At 42.1% G+C, this 20,963-nt stretch overlaps 1 protein-coding gene across 1 annotated transcript; it reads left to right on the top strand.

Moving 5' to 3' along the window:
* Window positions 1-996: 996 nt before the first annotated feature.
* Window positions 997-5,189, top strand: SPMIP10 (sperm microtubule inner protein 10; the record flags this gene model as incomplete). Its single annotated transcript, XM_082621283.1, has 3 exons — window positions 997-1,246; window positions 1,822-1,930; window positions 4,980-5,189. The coding sequence occupies exons 1-3, from the start codon at window positions 1,161-1,163 to the stop codon at window positions 5,187-5,189; spliced, it is 405 nt and encodes a 134-aa protein (XP_082477409.1). The 5' UTR covers window positions 997-1,160.
* Window positions 5,190-20,963: the final 15,774 nt, after the last annotated feature.

Genomic DNA, 20,963 nt, shown 5'->3' with positions numbered 1-20,963 from the left:
TTTTAATTGAAGTATAATTGATTTACAATATTACAGTAGTTTCCGGTATACAACATAGTGATTCAGTATTTTTATGCCTTGTAAAAAGATCACCACAGTCCCTGAGATTATTTTATGTAAGGTGATTTTAAAGGTATAGTATATCAGGAAAGATAATCAACATTCAGAAATTTAAATGCCACTTACTCATGTAAATATTGCTAATTTTTCTAGTGAAAGTTACAGTTTTTGAGGGACATTAATGCCTCAGGCTACTTCATCTTCAGTGGATTGCTCCTCCCTCATTCCCCCCTTCCCGGATTGTTTTCAATTGTTATTTCCTTAACATTTGCAAACCAGATTTCTGGATCGTAGTACATCCTAATGTTATATATAGAAACCAGTGCTTCAGTTTTTAAGGTTCTGTAAAGTTTTGTGTATTAACATTACTCTTCTCTAAACCTTTCTGACTATCCAGATCTAGGAAGTTCTCTCCAGACTGTTGCCAGATATGTATGCAGTTAATACTCTCACCAAGGCAGTGTACATTGCAGTCATTGTTCCTGCTCAGCCTAACATTTTTCCTCCTTCTGGCTAGGAGTATTAGCAGTAATAACCCTCCATGTCTCTGGCCTAGTAATTTAGGTGCTCATCCTCACTCATAACCTTTCTTTATTAAAATGAGTTTTGTTACCTAAAATACTCTGCCATATAACTCAAATCTTAGGAGATAAAATGGGTTGGATTGGTTTGGGTGTAGGCAAGTTTGATTTACAACTTAAAGTGTGTCTAAGTAATGGTGAAACAAATGGGACACATCAACCACGTGCAGTATGTAAAGAGGAAAATCAGCTAAGGGTAAATAGTGTTAATTTGAAGTGATTATTTGTGAGTAATAATTCTTTAGTCCAGTATATTTTCTAGTATCTGTCAAATTTGTAATATATCTGCAAGCATCCTTATTTTTTAAACGTTCATGATAAGAATAATGATATACTCAAGGTGTATTAAAAACACCAAAAATAGCTCTAAGTGCCACACTTAATTAACTGCTAAAGTAACTGCTATGGGTTGCTATGAAACTAGCAAAACATTGTTAGATCTGAGGCAGCAATGACATCATAATTAGACTAGTAGACTAGTGAAGTTCTAGATGAGAATTCCTGCCACTACTGGCAGTGATGGCTTCAGGCAAAGACACTTGTCTTATCTTACCTAAACTCACCAACAACTGTTCTGATGAGAATTCATATAAGCCTGCTATTAAGTGAGGACTTAAGGGTTCTGGGTTTTTGGGTGGGTTGGTTGGTTTGTTTTTTGTTTCTTCGTCTTCAATCTGGGAGCTACATAGATGAGGACGCTAATTCTGTGCTTCCCCTTGGCATCTATATAGAAAGCTTTATGTTCCAGAACAAAACAATGTGTGTGCAGAGAAAGCAAGTCTGACCTGAGTGTAGGGCACGTACTAAATTCAGAAGCTAAATCAGTTACTGGTTTTTGTGAGTGGCCAGTGATTCCTTTAGGTAATGAGTAGGCTTGAGGTAGATCATGGTGTGCTGTCTTCCCCCTTAAAGTCAGGCCAAGATGAACATCATGAGCAAATTGTAAAGGACAGCGTGCAGTTAGAGCTACAGATACCCAGCCCAGACTCTTGATCTTGGTGATACTCGGGGATTTAATGGGTTGGTTATCTACTAGGTGAGCCTCAAACAGTGACACAGCTGTGTTCTGCAGCTGCGAGGGTCCAAACCTCACAGACACAACACAACTGCTTCCATTCCGTAAAATGAAGCTAAAATAATTGAATTTAGCTCACAATATACCCTTTCTTCTAATGTTCAGGTGTGGTGAGATTCATTTGCCACGGTTTTCATTAAAGCAAGGGATGATCCCAAGACGTTATGTAATGCCTTGGAAACAGAACATGGAATTCAGGAATGTGAATCTGAAGGTATTTTCCTATAGGTATTTATAATAAAAAAACCTATACTATTTAATATATCTGTGAATAGACATATATAACTCTACAAAAGCTGCTTTGAAATTTATTTTTCATTTTTTCAGCTTCACTGAGGAATAATAGACAAATAAGATTGTGTACCTTTAAAGTATACAACATGATGCTTTGATATACATTGTGGAGTGATTACCAAGATCAAGATAACACGTTCATCACTTTACATTGTTGACTCTTTTTTTCTTGCAGTGAGAATGCTTCAGATCTACTCTCAGCAGCTTTCAAGTATATAATACCGTATTATTAACTATAGTCACTGTGCTGAACATTAGACCCTTAGAACTTATTCTTAAAACTGAAAATTTGTACCCTTTGTCTCGTTTCTTCCTCCTCCCAGGCCCCGACAACCACCATTCTGTTCTGACAAAAACTATTTGATGCGCCTTCACATAAACTTGCAAACAAAAGTTAAATAGCAATATCTATTCAAATAACCCAATTACAAACTTAAAATAGATAAACCAAAAGATTTCATAAATACGTGTCTACCTTTTTCTATACATAATGGCAACTCACAGCTGTTAAGAAGTTCATCAGAAATAGGTACCAGGGCTTCCCTGGTGGCGCAGTGGTTGAGAGCCCTCCTGCCGATGCAGGGGACACGGGTTCGTGCCCCGGTCGGGGAAGATCCCACATGCCACGGAGCGGCTGGGCCCGTGAGCCATGGCTGCTGAGCCTGCGCGTCCGGAGCCTGTGCTCCGCAATGGGAGAGGCCACAACAGTGAGAGGCCCGCGTACCGCGAAAAAAAGAAGTAGGTGCCATTAACATTAAAGCTACAGTACAGAGCATGTATTTTTTTTTAATTGAAGTATAGTTGATTTACAATGTGTTAATTTCTGCTGACAGCAAAGTGATTAAGTTATATATATGTATATTTTATATTCTTTTCCATTGTGGTTTATCACAGGATATTGAATATAGTTCCCTGTGCTATACGGTAGGACCGTGTTTATCAATTCTATATATAATAGTTTGTATCTGCTAACCCCAAGCTCCCAATCCAGCTCTCCCCCATCCACCCTCCCCCTTGGCAACCACAAGTCTGTTCTTTACAGAGCGTGTATTTTTACAGTTTTACTGCACGCTCAGGTTGAGAGCTATGGGAACAGTTTGGCTAGATTTACAGATAAGATTCCTTGCCCACGCAATGCTCTGAATCAGTAGTCAATAGTTTCAAAACATTTTCCAAATTCAGATTGATTGACCATTCACTTGTGAAAAGGTAAGTTGTTTCTTTAAAGGAGATAATAATATTTTGTAAGAATCAGACAATAAGAGGAGATTTCATGTTAGGATTCCTAGGAAGAAATGTGTTTATATAACTAATTTCCAAATTTCTAAAGGATAAGCAATTAATGTTGAATAAGAATATACTTTGTGAAGACAGAGATATTACAAAATATGAATATTATATACAAAATATAAAAATATGGCTCAATTATTTTCTTATAAAATACATACAATGTAATAAATGAGGCTGCCATTTGCCTTGAGATGATTATTTTATATGTATTTTTATCTGATATTTTGAAAACAAATATAAAACTAAGGAAATCACGATTCAAATACCAGACTTAAACATCAAATTTCTATGGTTATTAAGACTTTCTAATATCTTAATATTGGGCTGTATTTCATGTAACTTAGTGGCTTATCAAGTCATTTTCAATGTCCTAAGTAGCTTTAGCATGGTGACAATATTAGTACTGACTTTATATTTTTCATTTACTAGAACTATAGGGTATAAACTTTGAGTTGAAGTCAATAATGAAGAACTGCTTTGAATGTATCAAAACATTTCTGTTAGTCTTGCCCTTACTCTTTAGAGCTATGTCAGCATAATTTTTTCATTGTTGTTTCACTTCTCCAATTCAGTTGACAGTGTTCCTAACAATTTAAAAAATATAATTAGCGACTGGTGTATGGAATATTCTACCTTACAGAGTAAAAGTGAAAATTAAATGAGAATTACAATGAAGTGAATGTGCACTGAATAAATGCTAGCTATGCTTTCTTTTCTTTTACCATTTTTCCTGATGATATAGCTCTTTTAACAACATAAAAACGAGAACACAGCATAGGAGAGAGGGAGCGGCACCCCAAGACCAGGCCAGACTGCTGTTCAGTAGTATCAAAGAATCAGAAATAGATGTACAACTAAGATAATCTTAAGTAGCTGTTATCTATCCAGCAGCAGGGTGCAGCAGCAGCTGCATACTGTGTAGCTGTTTTACTTAGTAGTTGGCGAAAGTTTTTTCATTCACATAGAATGTTTTATTCAACACTCAAAGAATCCTTTAATAATTTCCCATTTTATGTTTGAGGAAACTGAGTCTCACGGTAGGTAAATGACTTGTACAAGAACACAAAAGTAGTGAAGCTAAAAGTCAGTGATCTGACTCCAAGTTTATAGTCTGCAGCCCACACCACGGGTCTTCCTCTTGGTCGGAAGACACCAGTGAGAGAGCACTGCTTTTAAAAAAGGGATATTGCTCTGCCTACTAGACCTTCCTTCTCAATAGGAACAGTTAGAAAAACTATTGGGCAACTTCCATCTTAATCTGATAAAGTGTTTTTTTTTTAAATTAATTAATTAATTTATTTTTCTCTGTGTTGGGTCCTCATCGTCGCACGAGGGCCCTCTCCATTTGCAGCAAGCGAATGGGGGCCACTCTTAGCTGCAGTGCGCAGGCTTCTCATTGCAGTGGCTTCTCTTGTTGCAGAGCACGGGCTCTAAGCGCGCGGGCCTCAGCAGTTGTGGCACGCGGGCTCAGTAGTTGTGGCTCACAGGCTCTAGAGCGCACGCTCAGTAGTAGTGGTGCACAGGTCCAGTTGCTCCGCGGCATGTGGGATCTTCCTGGACCAGGGATTGAACCCGTGTCCCCTGCATTGGCAGGCGGATTCTTAACCACTGTGCCACCAGGAAAGTCCCTAATAAAGTGATTTTTGGTGTGATATACAACAGATTTTTTTTTCTTTTAGCATGCAGAAGCCTGTGGGATCCATGCCGGCCCTTTGGAAGACTCTCTGTTTTTGAATCACAGTGAAAGGCTTTGCCATGGGGAAGATCATAAAGTTGTCTTGAAGAAAGGCCCACCAGAAATAAAAATTGCAGATATGCCTCTGCATTCACCTCTCTCCAGGTACCAAAGCACTGTGATTTCCCATGGCTTCAGGAGGCGACTGGTCTGATGAAAGAAGAATAAAATGATAAAGTATTTCAGTCTCTCCCTCTCTCTCTCCCATAATGTTTAAGTCCTTGTCCATTTGTATTTTGCCTATAGGTTCAATTTGTTCAAAGGCTATAAGTCAACTGCATACTCTTTATATTATACTAGCTTAGAAAGGAAATAGGCTCTGAGAATATCTGAGATGATGTGGGGTAACAAGGAAAACTGTCTCACTGAAATTAATTTCACACCAAGTAGTTAAGAAACAGCAGACGGATCCAGTCCTACCATCTAACCTCACCACACTCCTCTACCTTTCTCTCCTTCTCATTCCACCCTTATTATTCATCCCCTCCAAAACTCAGTGTCAAGAAAGCCAAACTGAAATAGAGTTGCAGGATGTGGAATTATTTTTGCTTCTTTTCTGACTGCTCCAACACACTTCCTTCTGCTCCACTGCACCAACACACACCCCTGAGGCTATAGAGACCGGCAGCTAATCAGCATGGTTATTAGCAGTGTTAGTAGACAACTCTGTGATACATCATAGAGTTTTAGCTGAGACATATGTTTCCATATTGGTTCAGTGTATCCAAGTATCAATTTCCTATAGTGAAGGATTGATTCTCATAACTTAAGACATAATAATCACTGTATGCAAGAATGATGCACCACTGTGGAAGACAGTATGGTGGTTTCTCAAACAATTACACTCAGAATTACCTTATGATCCAGCAATTTCACTTCTAGGTATATGCCCAGAAGAATTGAAAGCAGGGATTTGAACAGATATTTGTACACCAATGTTCATAGCAGCATTATTTATAATATCCAAAAGGTGGAAACAAGTCAAATGTCCATCAACAGATGAATAGATTGTTGGGGAGGAAGAAATTTTCCTCTACCCTTCTAGGTTCTTCTGACTGGCTTAAGAATTGAATTGACATGAGACAGATTAACAGGAGAAAGTCAAACAAAAGTTAAATAACATGTATACATGGGAGAGGCCCAGGAAAACTGAGTAACTCACCCAAATGACTGAAACCCTCACTTTGTTTTTAAATTTTATTTATTTATTTATGGCTGCGTTGGGTCTTCCTTGCTGTGCGCGGGCTTTTCTTTAGTTGTGGTGAGCGGGGGCTACTCTTTGTTGCGGTGCTCAGGCTTCTCGTTGCAATAGCTTCTCTTATTGCGGAGCAAGGGCTCTAGGAGCACGGGCTGAGTAGTTGTGACACACAGGCTCAGTAGTTGTGGCTCGTGGGCTCTAGAGTGCAGGCTCAGTAGTTGTGGTGCATGGGCTTAGTTGCTCTGCGGCACGTGGGATATTCCTGGACCAGGGCTCGAACCTGTCTCCCCTGCACTGGCAGGCGGATTCCCAACCATTGAGCCATCAGGGAAGTCCCTGAAACCCTCACTTTAAATACCATCTTCAGCTAAAGACAGAAGAGGATTTGGGAAGAGTGATTTGGGACTTCAAAGGGAGGAAGGTAATTGACATGGAGATGGAAAAGCAAACGTTTGGTAAATGTTTGCTGGGCCTGCAGAGACAGTGGGACACAGGGTGGCCTGTGATCTCTAAGAGTTTCCCCCACCACATCTAGCTCATGTTCTTTGCAGACATCTCTGGTGATAGCTCTATTCCTGTAATAGGCCCTCTTTCTAAATTCCTTTAGGCACTTAGGGGGAAGGTCAAAAGTTCTTCCTGAGTCTTTTGGGCCTTGATTGTTTTCAGCTTGAAATAATCCACATGCCAGAGACATTTTAGGGTGGCAAATTTTGTTTCCCTACAGATAAACAAAATATAGTATATGAATGGAATGGAATGGATTATTAGTCATAAAATGAAATGAAGTTCTGTTACATGTTCTAACGTGGGGAACCTTGACAACAGGCTAAGTGAATAAATAAGACATACAAAGACAAATATTGTGTGATTTCACTTATATGAGATACCTAGAGTAGTCAAATTCTTAGAGAAAGAAAATAGAATGGCAGTTAGTTACCAAGGGCTACAGAGGAGGGGAGAATGGGGAGTTATCATTTAAAGGGTACAGAGTTTCAGTTTGACATGAAAAGTTCTGTAGATGGATGGTTACACAACAGGGTGAATGTATTTAATGCCACTGAATTGTACACTCAAAAAGGGTAAAAATCATTAATTTTATGTCATATATATTTTAGCAGAATTTTTTTTTTAAAAAGACCAGAGTGGGTCTAAGCTATGCTTCATTCAGCCAAGTGTTCATATCTGATAACAGCACCAAGGAAACTATTACAAAAAAAGATAGGGCTTCCCTGGTGGCGTAGTGGTTGAAGGTCCGCCTGCTGATGCAGGGGACACGGGTTCGTGCCCCGGTCCGGGAAGATCCCACATGCCGTGGAGCGGCTGGGCCTGTGAGCCATGGCCGCTGAGCCTGCGTGTTTGGAGCCTGTGCTCCACAACGGGAGAAGCCACAACAGTGAGAGGCCTGCGTACCACAAAAAAAAAAAAAAAAAAAAAAGATAGAGCTGTCCATCTAATATCAATTTAAAAATCAGTAAAGAAAGCATAAATAAAGTAAATTATTAAGGAAGACAATTTAAGTGATACTGAACTGAAGTTGGGTCCACTTGACAATTTACTGACACTCGGTTGTGGTGAAGGAAAATACAGCGTTTATTGTAGGCACCAAGCAAGGAGAATGGGCAGGTCATGCTCAAAAGAACCAAACTCCCCGATGGCTTTCAGGGAAAGGTTTTTAAAGGCAATATTCAGGGTGAGGGTTGCAGTGGGTATGACTTTCTTCTGATTGGTTGGTGGTTGTTAACAGGGTGGTGTTTCAGGAATCTTAATCACCAACCTGGTTCCAACCAGTATGGGGTCTCTATGCTTGTGGTCAGCATGTAGTCACCATCCTCAGCCTGGGTGGGAGTCTTTGTCCCTGCAGAACAACTCAAAGATATGCGTCAAATTGTTGTATATATCCCTTGAGGAGGAACTAGGACTCGTTTTACTGCTGAACTATTGTTTCTTGACTGCTTTTCCTGTGTTTCTGCATTCCCTCACTTCCCTAATGAATAACTGCTTGTGCCTGCTCTTTGGAACTTCGGGAAGGCCTAGGAGACTAAAGCCTTTTTCTACAAACAAGAAATGGGAGACACAGAGGGGTTTTTGTACCTAGGAAGGCTCGAGCGCAGGGTCCTGCTTGGTTTCAGCTTCAGGTCTTCTCAGCTTGTGTTTCCCAGTGTGGAACCACCACCTTATGATCTGGGACAAGGAGAATTAGGGCCCCAGTATTCTCAGAGCCTCTGTGCCCAACCCATGAATTGGGACTGAGCAGAAAAAGGGAGTCCCCCACCTTTTGGCCACACTTGCATAGAACTTAGCTTCAGAAACAAGTAGCTGGGGTCAGGATGAGAAATGCTGATATCCTGCCCTGTCTGGGAAGACAGCCCTCTACCTGGGATCTGTGGGGAGAGGAACCCTGTGCTCTTGGCTGCACCAGTCTGCAGTAGAGTTTCCACTGTGGTGAGCTGGGAGGGGAGAGGGGAGAAGTGGGTCCTGGATCAAACACCTCAGGGTTCACTGAGCTTTAGGAGATTTCATTAAATATTTCTTCATTTGCTATATGCACCCAGGACCATGTCCAGAGACTTTAAATGGCTGTCCTCTTATAATTATTACTGATTTTTTTTGGTAGTGAGTCTGAAGAGCTCCTCACATTGTCATGCTGGAAGTAAAACTCTAGCCTTTAAAAAATTGTTCTAAGGAATCCCGTGGTCCTTTAGATCAAGAGAACATAAAGCCCAGTCCGAAGAACTAGAAGAGATACTAGAATATATCTGTCTTGGACTTCCCTGGTGCACAGTGCTTAAGAATTCGCCTGCCAATGCAGGGGACACAGGTTCGATCTCTGGTCCGGGAAGATCCCACATGCCATGGAGCAACTAAGCCCGTGTGCCATAACTACTGTGCTTGTGCTCTAGAGCCCTTGAGCCATAACTACTGAGCCTGCATGCCACAACTACTGAAGTCCACGTACCTAGAGCCCGTGCTCTGCAACAAAAGAAGCCACCGCAATGAGAAGCCCGTGCACCACAATGAAGAGTAGCCCCTGCTCACCGCAACTAGAGAAAGCCCGCGGGCAGCAACGAAGACCCAACACAGCCAAAAATAAATAAGCAAATAAATGGAAAACAAAAACAAAAACAAAACAAAAAGAATATATCTGTCTCCTCAACTGACAAGTACTAGAGCCTAAATAAAGGTATGTGAGGAAGAAAACTGTGAAATATAATTTATATAATTATGTCATTCTACCTACACTTCAGTCCAAACTTGAGAAATTGCCAGGAGGACAATTTATACATCTAATTTAAGAAAAAAAGAAAAAAAAAGCAGTTCTGAATTTCTAAAAGCTATTTAGAATAAATTGAAGATTTTTGCTTCCTGTAATTCCCTACTTTGCCTCTAAAATAGACCTGAGCCAACTAACCCACTTCTTCTCAAGAGTAAGCATTGACAGGACTATGTTCCTGTCAAGTATTTCTCCATTGTTTTCTCTTCCATTGAAAACAAAAGAAAATTTGGCTGGTGATGGGATAATTATCAGCAAGATCTTTAAGTTAAAATTCGAGATACTTCTCTGTGTTTATACCACTCAACTAGAATTTAAAATCCAAGGTGACACCTGAGGCTCAATTTCACAGCAATGAGGAATAGGAATGCTGCAGGACATCCTGAAGAGGTTCACCTCTCTATGAAGGGGTGCCTAGAACTGCAGAAGCTCATTTGAGTAGGGTCTTTGTACATCTCTAGGAATAAACTGAAAAAAACCCTTCAACAAAAGAGTTGCACTGAGCAATGTACAGTGCTTGGTTCTTGCCTCATGAAAACACTTGAGTATATTGTTCTCATCCAATTGTGCTAATTGTGAGGTCTGGCCCAGTGACAGTCTCATCACCCTATGGTATCAATTATTCTGTCCTACTTAATTTTCTCTAATTTTGTGTGACCCCTAAGTTACATCCCAGGAAGTGATTCTCTTTCAGATTATTCCTCATCTAATGTCACTCTCTTAAATGTAAATTCTAATTTGTACCTTTGGCTTCCTCCTTTCAAAACTCCCCATTCCACTGTGGTTTAGTTTAAGACTGTAAATTTCCTTGCGAGAGAGCAGATTATGATGCTGCATCTTGGCCCAGGTGGGTTAGTCCCAGTGACTGGGAAATCTCTGGGATTTCCAGGGTCAAAAATGCCAGTGGATATATTTTTCACATACTGAGAATATAGGTGATCATATATGGCCTTTACTGATTAGCTTCCAGCAGCCTGAGGGGCCACGAAGAGCAGGTGAATAGGTGTACCCCACACAGGGGAGTCTGGCAGAGAAGGTGAGCAGTGGCTAGAATGGAACCAGAAGCTACACTCCCCAAGCTGTGTGCATCTCAGTGCATAACTGGGGCCCCAGCAACGTGCGGACCAGTACAAAGTCTTCACTGAAACTTCTCTGGCTTTTATGTGATTTACCAATAAAAGCCTTGCTGTCAGAAAGCATCTTTCTTCTTTTAAGAATGTGACCAAAACAGTGACCATTGCTGAAGTACCAGCAGCCAAAATGAAGTTCAATCCCTTTGTGGCTTCTGATCAAAGCAAGAACCAGAAAAGGCACGTCAGTGTACCTTCCCACATTCACAGGAAGATTATGTCTTCCCCCTCTTTCCAAAGAGCTGAGACATAAGTACAGTATTCGATCCATGCGTATCCAAAAGGATGAGGAAGTTCAGATTATGCGAGGGCACTGCAAAGGGCAGCAAATTGGCAATGTTGCCCAGGCTTACGGGAAGCAGTATGTCACCTATACTGACTGAGTGCAGCGAGAGGAGGCTAATGGCACAACTGTCCATGTGGGCATTCGCCCCAGCAAGGTGCTTGTCACTAGGCTAAAACGGGACAAAGACCACAAAAAGATCCTTGAACATAAAGTCAAATCTCTCCAGGTAGGAAAGGAAAAGGGCAGACATAAGAAAGAAACAATTGAGAAGATGCAAGAATAAAGTAATCTTATATATAACTTTCATTAAAAACTGTTAAAATGAAAAAAAGGAGAATGTGGCAAAATGTGTGTGATAGAACACTAGATGAAAAGTCAAGGTGTACCCAGTGTGAATAAAAAGAATGCATATGACCAGAAAACAATGCTGGAAGCCAGTGCATCAAAATGTGTACTATATTAGTTTTGGACGGTGGAGTTATAAATGATTCTTATTTACATCCTTGTATCTTTGTATATTACAGCAAACGTATTTTTCTCCGCATGTGTGGAAAGCACTCCTCTCTGTTCTGCTGTCAGAGTTTTATATCCAACATAACTGTCAATTCTTCTATGAAACCTATTTCATATCCTATTTTCTCCTGTACCAGTTCTCTCCACCTTAACCTTTTCCAGGTTGGTTCTCTGCCTAAGACTTCTCCTTCTTGACCAGAAGAGGTCTCTGCTGTGTTGCTCAAAAAAAGTCGAAGCTTTCTTTTTGTTTTTTTCTTTTTTTTAAAATGTTTTGTTGGTTTGCACTTTTTTAATAAGGTAAAAATTCTTCAGTGCCTCTGAAACTAACAAAATTTTCAAATAGAGCATTTTATCAATGAAGGGGAGCTTAAACCCTTTGGGTACCCTCATCAGTGCCTTGTATTTTACTGAGCCACAGAGCAATTTCATCTGTTATGTAAAAATTTGAAAACTAAAAAAAGAGAAAACAAGGGAGAACACAGTTAAACAGGAAAACATATCTTTTCTAGGGACAAATTAAAAGCCATCAGTAAAGCACTTCCGAGAGCATGGGCTTCGGTTAGGCTGACCTGGCTTTGAATTCTGACTTCACTACTAACTGTGTGGCTTCAAGCAGCTCCACGCACTGTATTCCTCTCTCTCAGTTTGTCATCTGGAAAATGAGGCTACAGATAGCTCATTCATAGAGTTGTAAATAGTCTGTTAGGGAACATGAAAGCGCTTAGCGTGACACTAAATAACGATGTTTGGATTCTTATTAGGCCTGTGGATAGACATATGGATTGGGTTGGGAGTTAAATTTTAGCCATACCATGGCTAACTCAGTTGCAAGGTAGCTTTTTCCCGAGAGGAAGAATACAGGAATAACAGGAAATAGGAAATCCCCTCACATGGGAAGAGGAATGCTTTTCATCAACCATCTTTGCTTCAAATACCACCACTAAGAAAAAAACCAAAAATTCATATCTCTAATTTCTTTTAGGGGCTAGGCTAGAATTTCTATTCCAAACTGCATCTTTCAAATAATTGTCTCACCAGGAGCCTCACATTCATCAGATGAGCTCCTCATCTTCCCCACTCTTCTTTTCAGGCCTACTGTTTTCTCCTGACTTAACTACTTCTGCAAGTTATCTAACATTGGTAAATACCATCACCTAATAACGTCCTATGTTCTGGGTTGTCTGGGTCTCAGAAATCACATTAGATCCCGTCTGCTCCCCTTTCCCCTCCCCGCCAAAGCCATTCAATCATACCTGTTCCTTGTAGGTAGATGGTAGTATCTTTTTTTTTTTTTTTTTTTTTTTTTTTGCGGTACGCGGGCCTCTCACTGCTGTGGCCTCTCCCGTTGCGGAGCACAGGCTCCGGACGCGCAGGCTCAGCACCCATGGCTCACGGGCCCAGCCGCTCCGCGGCACGTGGGATCTTCCCAGACCGGGGCACGAACCCATGTCCCCTGCATCGGCAGGCGGACTCTCAACCACTGCACCACCAGGGAAGCCCAGATGGTAGTATCTTTAAGAGCTGTCCTCTCTTTCATTGCCCTTGAAGAGCTACTCTCCTCCTTGTACCACATTTCTTATGGTTCTGAGATGGGGCCCCCAGATTTGCATTTTTAACAAGCTTCCAGGTGAGGCTTATGTGTGGACCACACTCTAAGTACTGTCAACATGTCTAAGAGGTGCCGCTATGCAAGAAGCATATGTAGAACTTCCTTAAACATTATAGTTTGTCCAAAGGTGATCAAAGCCACAGCCCACGTAGCTGATACAGATTAAAGAATTTGGATCACAGGTAAATGGTTTTCACTACCTATAAGCCACTTTGGTGCTGCTGCTATTTCATCGGCTCAGGCTGTTCCTTTTTATTGCTGAATAGTATTTCATTGTATGAATGTACCACAATTTATTTGTTTATTTATTTATTTATTTATTGGCTGCATTGGGTTTTCGTTGCTGCGCAGGGGCTTTCTCTGGTTGCGGCGAGCGGGGGCTACTCTTGGTTGAGGTGAGTGGGCTTCTCATTGTGGTGGCTTCTCTTGTTGCGGAGCACAGGCTCTAGGCACGTGGGCTTCAGTAGTTGTGGCTCACAGGCTCAGTAGTTGTGGCTCACAGGCTCTAGAGCGCAGGTTCAATAGTTGTGACACACAGGCTTAGTTGCTGCACAGCATGTGGGATCTTCCTGGACCAGGGATCGAACCTGTGTCCCCTGCGTTGGCAGGTGGATTCTTAACCACTGCACCACCAGGGAAGTCCCCACAATTTGTTTATTCATTCACTCATTGAAGGTCATTGCCTTGTGTGTTAGAGGTCCCCAAGACCACTTCCAGTTTCAATAATTCACTAGGAGGACACACAAAACTCAGCATGTAGTCATACTCATGGTTTTGATTTATTACAACAAATGGATATGTTATCAGATCAAACTTGGGTCCACTTGCTGGCCAATCTACTGACAGGCCAATCTACTGACACTGGGTCGTGGTGAAGGAAAGTGCAGCGTTTACTGCAGGCCAACCAAGGAGTTCAGGCAGCTGGTGTTTAAAAGTCCCAAACTCCTTGAAGGCTTTCAGGGAAAGGTTTTTAAAGACAGGGTGAGGGCCGGGGTCGTGGGGTGTGTGATCAGCTCACGGACATTCTTCTGATTGTTTCATGGTGAGGTAACAGAGAGTCAACATCATCAACATTCTGGTTCCAACAAGTCTGGCGTCTACATGCTTGTGGGCAGCACACAGTTAATTTCTTCCACCTGGTGGAGGTTTCAGGCTCTGCAAAACAGCTTAAAGGACATGGCTCAGTATATTACCTATAGCCCTTGACCTTGGTTTAATGGCTAAAATATTATTGTTTTGTCTTGCTTGACTCTTCCTTTCTCTCTGCATTTTCTCACTTCTCTGGTTAAATTTACTCTTTAGAATTTGGGGAAGGCCTAAGAGGCTAAAGTTTTTCTACAGACAAGAGGCAGGCAGGGGACATGTTGGGGTGGGTGGGTTCTGTTCTGGGAGGGCCCCCTAGGGTCCTGCTCAGTTACAGATACAGAGCAAAATCAGCAAAGGAAAAAGGCACATGGGGTGAAGTCCAAGGAACAGAGAGCACTAATTTCCAAGAGTCCTCTTTCAGTGGAGTCAAACAGGGCAGACAGACTTAATTCCCCCAACAATGAGCTGTGACAACTCTTGTTTTTAATTTGATCAGGAAAAGTAACTTGTTCATCCTTTGGTCTTTCTGGAGATTTAAGAGAATACTTTGCAGGTACAGCAAGGTTCATTGTCATCCAGGTATTGGAAGACAAAAGTCATGTTTGCATTACAGTTTTCTCAAGCAATCGCAGGTGCATTTTATCCTAAGTGATTACTAGATGATCAGTCCTCAACTGATGCTACCTTCCAGAAGAGAGCTAAGCTTTAGAGAGTCAACGAAGTCAGGGTGGTTTCCAGGAGGATGCAGATCTGAGCGACGGGTACGATGTGAGCCAGTGAGAACTGGAAAGGACTTTCTACACATGGGAAAAGCATAAATAGAGGAAATGAGGAAGGGAAAAGCCACTGCATTTACAGAATGGTGAGAATATCCTGGGCAGAGAAAAGTTTCCTGGTGGGAAATAAAAGAAGGTAATCTTAGGAAAAGGGATCCAGCTTATTGAGGACTTTCAATCCCCAAATTAGTGATCGAAATAGATTACTATAGAGAGTTATGTTAATGATCATGACAGAGTTTGAGAAAAATTAATCTGGCAACACTTCAAAGGATGGATTGGAGATTAAGCGATGAATAAACTTGTTTGAAAATAAACCCAGGTGAGAAGCCCTGATTAGGATCAAAGATATGTGGATGGGGAATAGGGGGCTCCCTCGAGACAGTTTATATTGGGGTGAATGAAGCACACAAGCAAGGCTTGAGCACATGGAAATAAGGTCAACCTATCCTGGAGAGGAGTTTAGTTGCACTTGGTAAGTTACCTTTATAAATGAGGTCAGTAAGGCACTATAGAGCCTTTTTTTTTTTTTTTTTGGCTGAGGCTGCTTGTGGGATCTTAGTTCCCCGACCAGGGATTGAACCCCGGCCCTTGGCAGTGAAAGCGCAGAGTCCTAACCACTGGACAGCCAGGGAATTCCCTATTAGAGCCATTTTAACCTCCAAGAAAAGTTATAAAACACTTTCTACTAGAAAGACAGATGATAATGCAGAGGGGCCAAATCAATGTGTGGTATAGAAGTAGCAAGAGGTGCAGTGTTTTTTTTTTATGGTGAAGTATTTTAAGAAAGCCATTTAGTGTGACTAATCTGTTTTCCCTTTCAAAGATAGTTCATTTCAGTATAGCCTAATTAGGAAGGAATAAATAAGGCACCCGAGGTCAAGATTGGACCTGCTTTGTTAACTTATAAAAATTCAAGAAAGCAGTAATATCTAAGAGCTCATACATTCATATCTGAGATCTGATACATTCGGAATGAGCTATGAGCTGATGTGGGGCTGTATATTTTTAACGAAAGCCGAAATGACATTTTTTAAAAATTTTATTTTATTGAAGTATAGTTGATTTACAATGTTTTGCTGCTATACACTTTGCTGCTATACAGCAAAGTGATTCAGTTATACCTATATACACATCCTTTTTCATATTCTTTTCCATTATGGTTTATCACAGGATATTGAATACAGTTCCCTGTGCTATACAGTAGGGCCTTTTGTTTATCCATCCTCTATACAATAGTTTGCATCTGCTAACCCCAAGCTCCCAATCCATCTCTCTCCCTCCCCCCTCCTCCTTGGCAACCACAAGTCTGTTCTCTATGTCTGTGAGTCTGTTTCTGTTTTGTAAATAAATTCATTTGTGTCATACTTTAGATTCCACATATAAGTGATATCATATGGTATTTGTCTTTCTTTTCCTGACTTTGCTTAGTATGATAATCTCTAGGTTCATCCATATTGCTGAAAATGGCATTTCATTCTTTTTTATGACTAAGTAGTAAGGAATAACATTTCTAATCATGCCACCAACTCAGATTTTCTCAGTGCAAAAACAACATTAACATGCTTTGAAGATGTACAGTGTCTTGAGGAAGTGGCAGTCAGAGTAAAAGCCAGCTGCTGCCTGTGTCGTGCTGCTCTGTCACATTCACAAGCTCAGTTTCTCCCTTCCTCTCCTCCTTCAACCCATTCCCCTGGCAATGGCCTTCCTTCTGCACTTCAAACATGCTAAGTTAGTCCCCATCTCAGAACTACCTGCAGTGTTCCTCCCAAGATTTTCCCGTGGCTGCCTCCTTCTCATCATTCAGGTTTTGTTGTTTCTTTTTTAAATAAATTTTATTTATTTATTTATTTATTTTTGGCTGCGTTGGGTCTTTGTGGCTGCGCGTGAGCTTCTCCCTAGTTGCGGCGAGCGGGGGCTACTCTTCGTTGTGGTGCATGGGCTTCTCATTGCGGTGGCTTCTCTTGTTGCGAAGCACAGGCTCTAGGCGCGTGGGCTCAGTAGTTGTGGCTCGCAGGCTCAGTAGTTGTGGCTCACGGGCTCTAGAGCGCAGGTTCAGTAGTTGTGGCGCATGGGTTTAGCTGCTCCGCGGCATGTGGGATCTTCCCAGATCAGGGCTCGAAGCCGTGTCCCCTGCATTTGCAGGCGGATTCTTAACCACTGGGCCACCAGGGAAGCCCCATCTTTCAGTTTTTAAACGGTATCCTCTCCTCAGGGAGGGATAGCAGATGCTGTTGGGGGCCCTGCCCATAGGCCTCTTCACAGGCTGTGCATTCATCCCCCAGATGCTGTGGGTGTTGGCTGCTCATGACTCAGGCCTTTGTCCTTTTACGGGGAATTGCTCTTGGCTGGCAGGAGCCTCCTCACCTGGCCATGGTCCCGGAGATAATGGCGGTAAGTTACCTCTCCCACCCAGGGGAGGGCGGTGGACAAAGGCTAAGTGATGAAAGGATGTAGCATCCTCCTCACCTCTGGGTGGCACAACTTCTGTGGTGCAATTCACGAGTCAGGGCTTCCCATGGGATCAGGCTGAGACTAGACTTCTCCTAAAACCATATCTTTGCCAAACTTCATCCCCTGCTGTCCCCTACTTTTTTCGCCTAATAAGTTTCTCTTTAAGATCATTTAAGCAGGAATTCCTATCTTAGGTTCTGTTCACAAGAAAGACAGCTGGTGAGAGAAGTGGTGCTAGGAAGCCAACTGGATCTAGATTTGGCATTGGATAACTCATCCACTAGATGGCAATGAGAACCCTGTCATTGGTAGTGAGTGAATATTGTTAGTGCTTGACTTGCTGTAGGGGTGCAGTTGCTAAGATTTTCACCTGCAGAGAACTAGGACAAAATATAGGTAGAAGAAGCTGCATTAAATTGTGCAATGGCTCTGGTATTTAACATGTATCAGGAAAACGGGAAAGCTTGGTACGCAGGAATGCTTGGACTATTTTTGCCACTTCTTGGGTGTCTGTAGTTATTTCAAAACAAAAAGTTAGGGGGCTTCCCTGGTGGCGCAGTGGTTGAGAGTCTGCCTGCCAATGCAGGGGACATGGGTTCGTGCCCTGGTCTGGGAGGATCCCACATGCCACAGAGCGGCTGGGCCCGTGAGCCGTGGCCACTGAGCCTGCGCATCCGGAGCCTATGCTCCACAACGGGAGAGGCCACAACAGTGAGATGCCCGCGTACCTCAAAAAAAAAAAAAAAAAAAAAAGTTAAAAATGAAAACCAACAAACAGCAATAATGTAAAAATAATATTATATCCTAGGTGGAATGGTAATCATTAGTGCCATCATTAAGGACTTCAGGGATACAGAAACAAAGGTTCCCATATACCCCCGTTTGATTCAATAGCTTGACCTCTTCAAAAACCAAATTAATTGTGGCAGATGATATGGACTACCTGAAACTCAACCAAATAACCCCAATTGATGCCACTTCATTGAATGTGGTACCCTTATTAGAACAGATTAACATAGACTTTGGTATGTGGTGTAAAGCCCTAACTGACATCTATATCCTTTTCTATACCCATCAGAAAGGTGAATCCATAAAAGTTTGCATTCACAAGGAATGGATAATAGTATATACAGTCACAACTTTGCCTTAGGGCTACTTTAACTGTCCTACTCTCTGTCATAATGTAGTCCAAAGGGATCTGGATCATGTGGACATTCCACAGAATTTTACATTGGTCAACTTTATTGATAGCATGATGTTAAGTGAACCTGATAAGAAGGAAATGGCAAGCGCTCTGGGATGCTGAAGTGCACTTCAGAAGGTGGGGAAAAAATCCTAAAAAAAATAAAGGAGACTGCCACATTGGCAAGGTTTCTAAGGGCACAGTATTCTGGTACATCCTAGGACATCTCCTCTCTGGTAAAGGACAAGTCACTGCACCTTATGACTCCTGCCACCAAGAGAAAAGCACAGAGCATGGTAGGCATTTTGGAGACAATATTTATGACATTTGGGAACACTGCTCCACGCTATTCAGTGGGTGATGAGGAAGTTTACCAGTTTAAGTGGGACTCAGAGTAGAAAAGGACTCTGTAGCGGATCTAGGTTATGGTATAAGAAACACTGCCTCTTGGGCCATATGACCCCAAAGATTCTAGGGTACTCGATGTATCTCTGGTAGATAAAGGTGCTGTGTGAAATACTTGGGAAGCCCAAATATGAGAATTGCAGGGCAGATCTCTAGAGTTCTTGGGCAAGACCTTGTTACTTGTAGGAGAGAACTAGACACCATTCACAAAACAGCTTCTGACACACTATTGGGACCTGGAAGAGACTATCTGATTACGAGACATCAAATGACTATGAAACTAGAGTTGCTCGCCACAAGCTGGGTTTGGTCAGACCTACCAAGTCATAAGATTGGGTACACCAGCAGCATCTATCATAAGCTGGAAACAGTATATCTGAAACTGGGCTCAAGCAGATCCCCAAAGCATAATAAAGCTGTGCAAACAAGTAGATCAGAACAACTACTACTTTCATTACTCTTACATAAGCACTTTTCCTTCAGCTCATAGCTGTAGCCTCTTAAAGTTTTCCTAGGACCAGCTGATAGAGGAGGAAAAATCTTCTTCTTGGTATATGAATACACGTTGAAACTAGACTACTAGTACACTACAGCCCACTCGTGCTGAAAGACGGTGGTGGAGGAAAATTATCTCAGTAGGTAGAGTTTCAGATGGTTCTCCTGGTTATCTACTTTGTGTGGAGAGAAAACGGGCCCCCAGAAAAGTTATTTACAGATTCATGGGCACTAGCAAATGGCCTGGCTGCTCAGTCAGTGGCTGGGAAAGAGCAAGACTGGAAAATCATAGAGCAAGTCTGGAGAGAGCTTGTGAGTGGATCAGTGGGAGTGGGCAAGAAGCACTGGTTAATGTCCACCAGGGAGTGTTGGCTGCAGGTGAGGCACTAGCCAACCAAGGCACAGGGAGAGTCACCCAGAAGACGTCAGCCAGCTTCTATCCTCAGCCCCACCAGCCCTTTCACAGTTGGCTTATGAGCAGAACAGCCATCGATGTGGGTTATGCATGAATTCACCAGCATGGGCTCTCGCTCCAGAAAGCTGATCTAGCTACTGCTGCTGCTGCATATCCAACCACCAGTAATGAAGAGCAATGCCGAGTCCCCCAGACAGCCCAACCTCTTGAGAAAACCAGCTAGCTATATCAGACACCCTTCATGCTGGGAAAGAAAAACAATTCATGGTGATATTATCATAACCTGAGGACCACCTGCAACAGTCAGAGTTGTAATTTGTTCCAGTAACCCTTCTCTTATAAATACCAGAAAGTGCACCAACCAGAATGTTGGAGGACCTGCGACCAGATGGAGTGACATTACCATGAAAAACAAGTGGCTCTGAGTGGTACAAAGTGTAGACTGTAGCAGATGCAACTGGTGCCTTCCTAAATCCCCTTTACAGGCTGGTGTGCCAGTATTGGCTGCTAATGGCTCACACCTGTGCTCTGCCCTAGGGACTTGCATTTGGCTGAAGGGAGGTGCCTAAGTCAGAGATGACTCTTCTTCCCACAGTGTACAGAGACATCTGTCTAGCCATGACTACATTTCCCAGCTTCTCTTGCAACTAGATGGGGAAATACGAATAGTTCTCACTGAGAACTATTGAGGTGCATTCTCTCAAAACCAAGATTAAGAAGCTTTCTCCATTTGTTCTTTCCCCTTCCTCCTCCTGCATGCAAAGGGCATGAAAACCCTGGCAAGAGGAGGTCACAAGATAAAAGGAGCCTGGATTCCTGAGTCACCATGTGGAAGCTGCCACCAATCAGGAACACGTGTATTGTTAAATGACTGTGGGTTCTTTTGTTACAGCAGCTGCATTACTCTAATATCCTCTACCTGTGAACTCTAACGGTATTCCTGACATACTATGAAGTGGGACTGGATGCTTCTGAAGGCCCCTTCTGATACAGGTTCTCTGGTATATTTCTTCTGAAATTTATGAATTATTGTACTTGAAGGTTATGTTGTTAAATAGTATCACTTAATTATCCTATAGTAAACATAGTAAAGTTTAAAACCACTGA

Source organism: Mesoplodon mirus (assembly GCF_964341445.2).
Source record: "Mesoplodon mirus genome assembly, chromosome: 5".
Lineage (NCBI taxonomy): Eukaryota > Metazoa > Chordata > Mammalia > Artiodactyla > Ziphiidae > Mesoplodon > Mesoplodon mirus.
The sequence above is the reverse complement of the archived record's forward strand: the minus strand, read 5'-3'. Positions and strand labels throughout refer to the sequence as shown.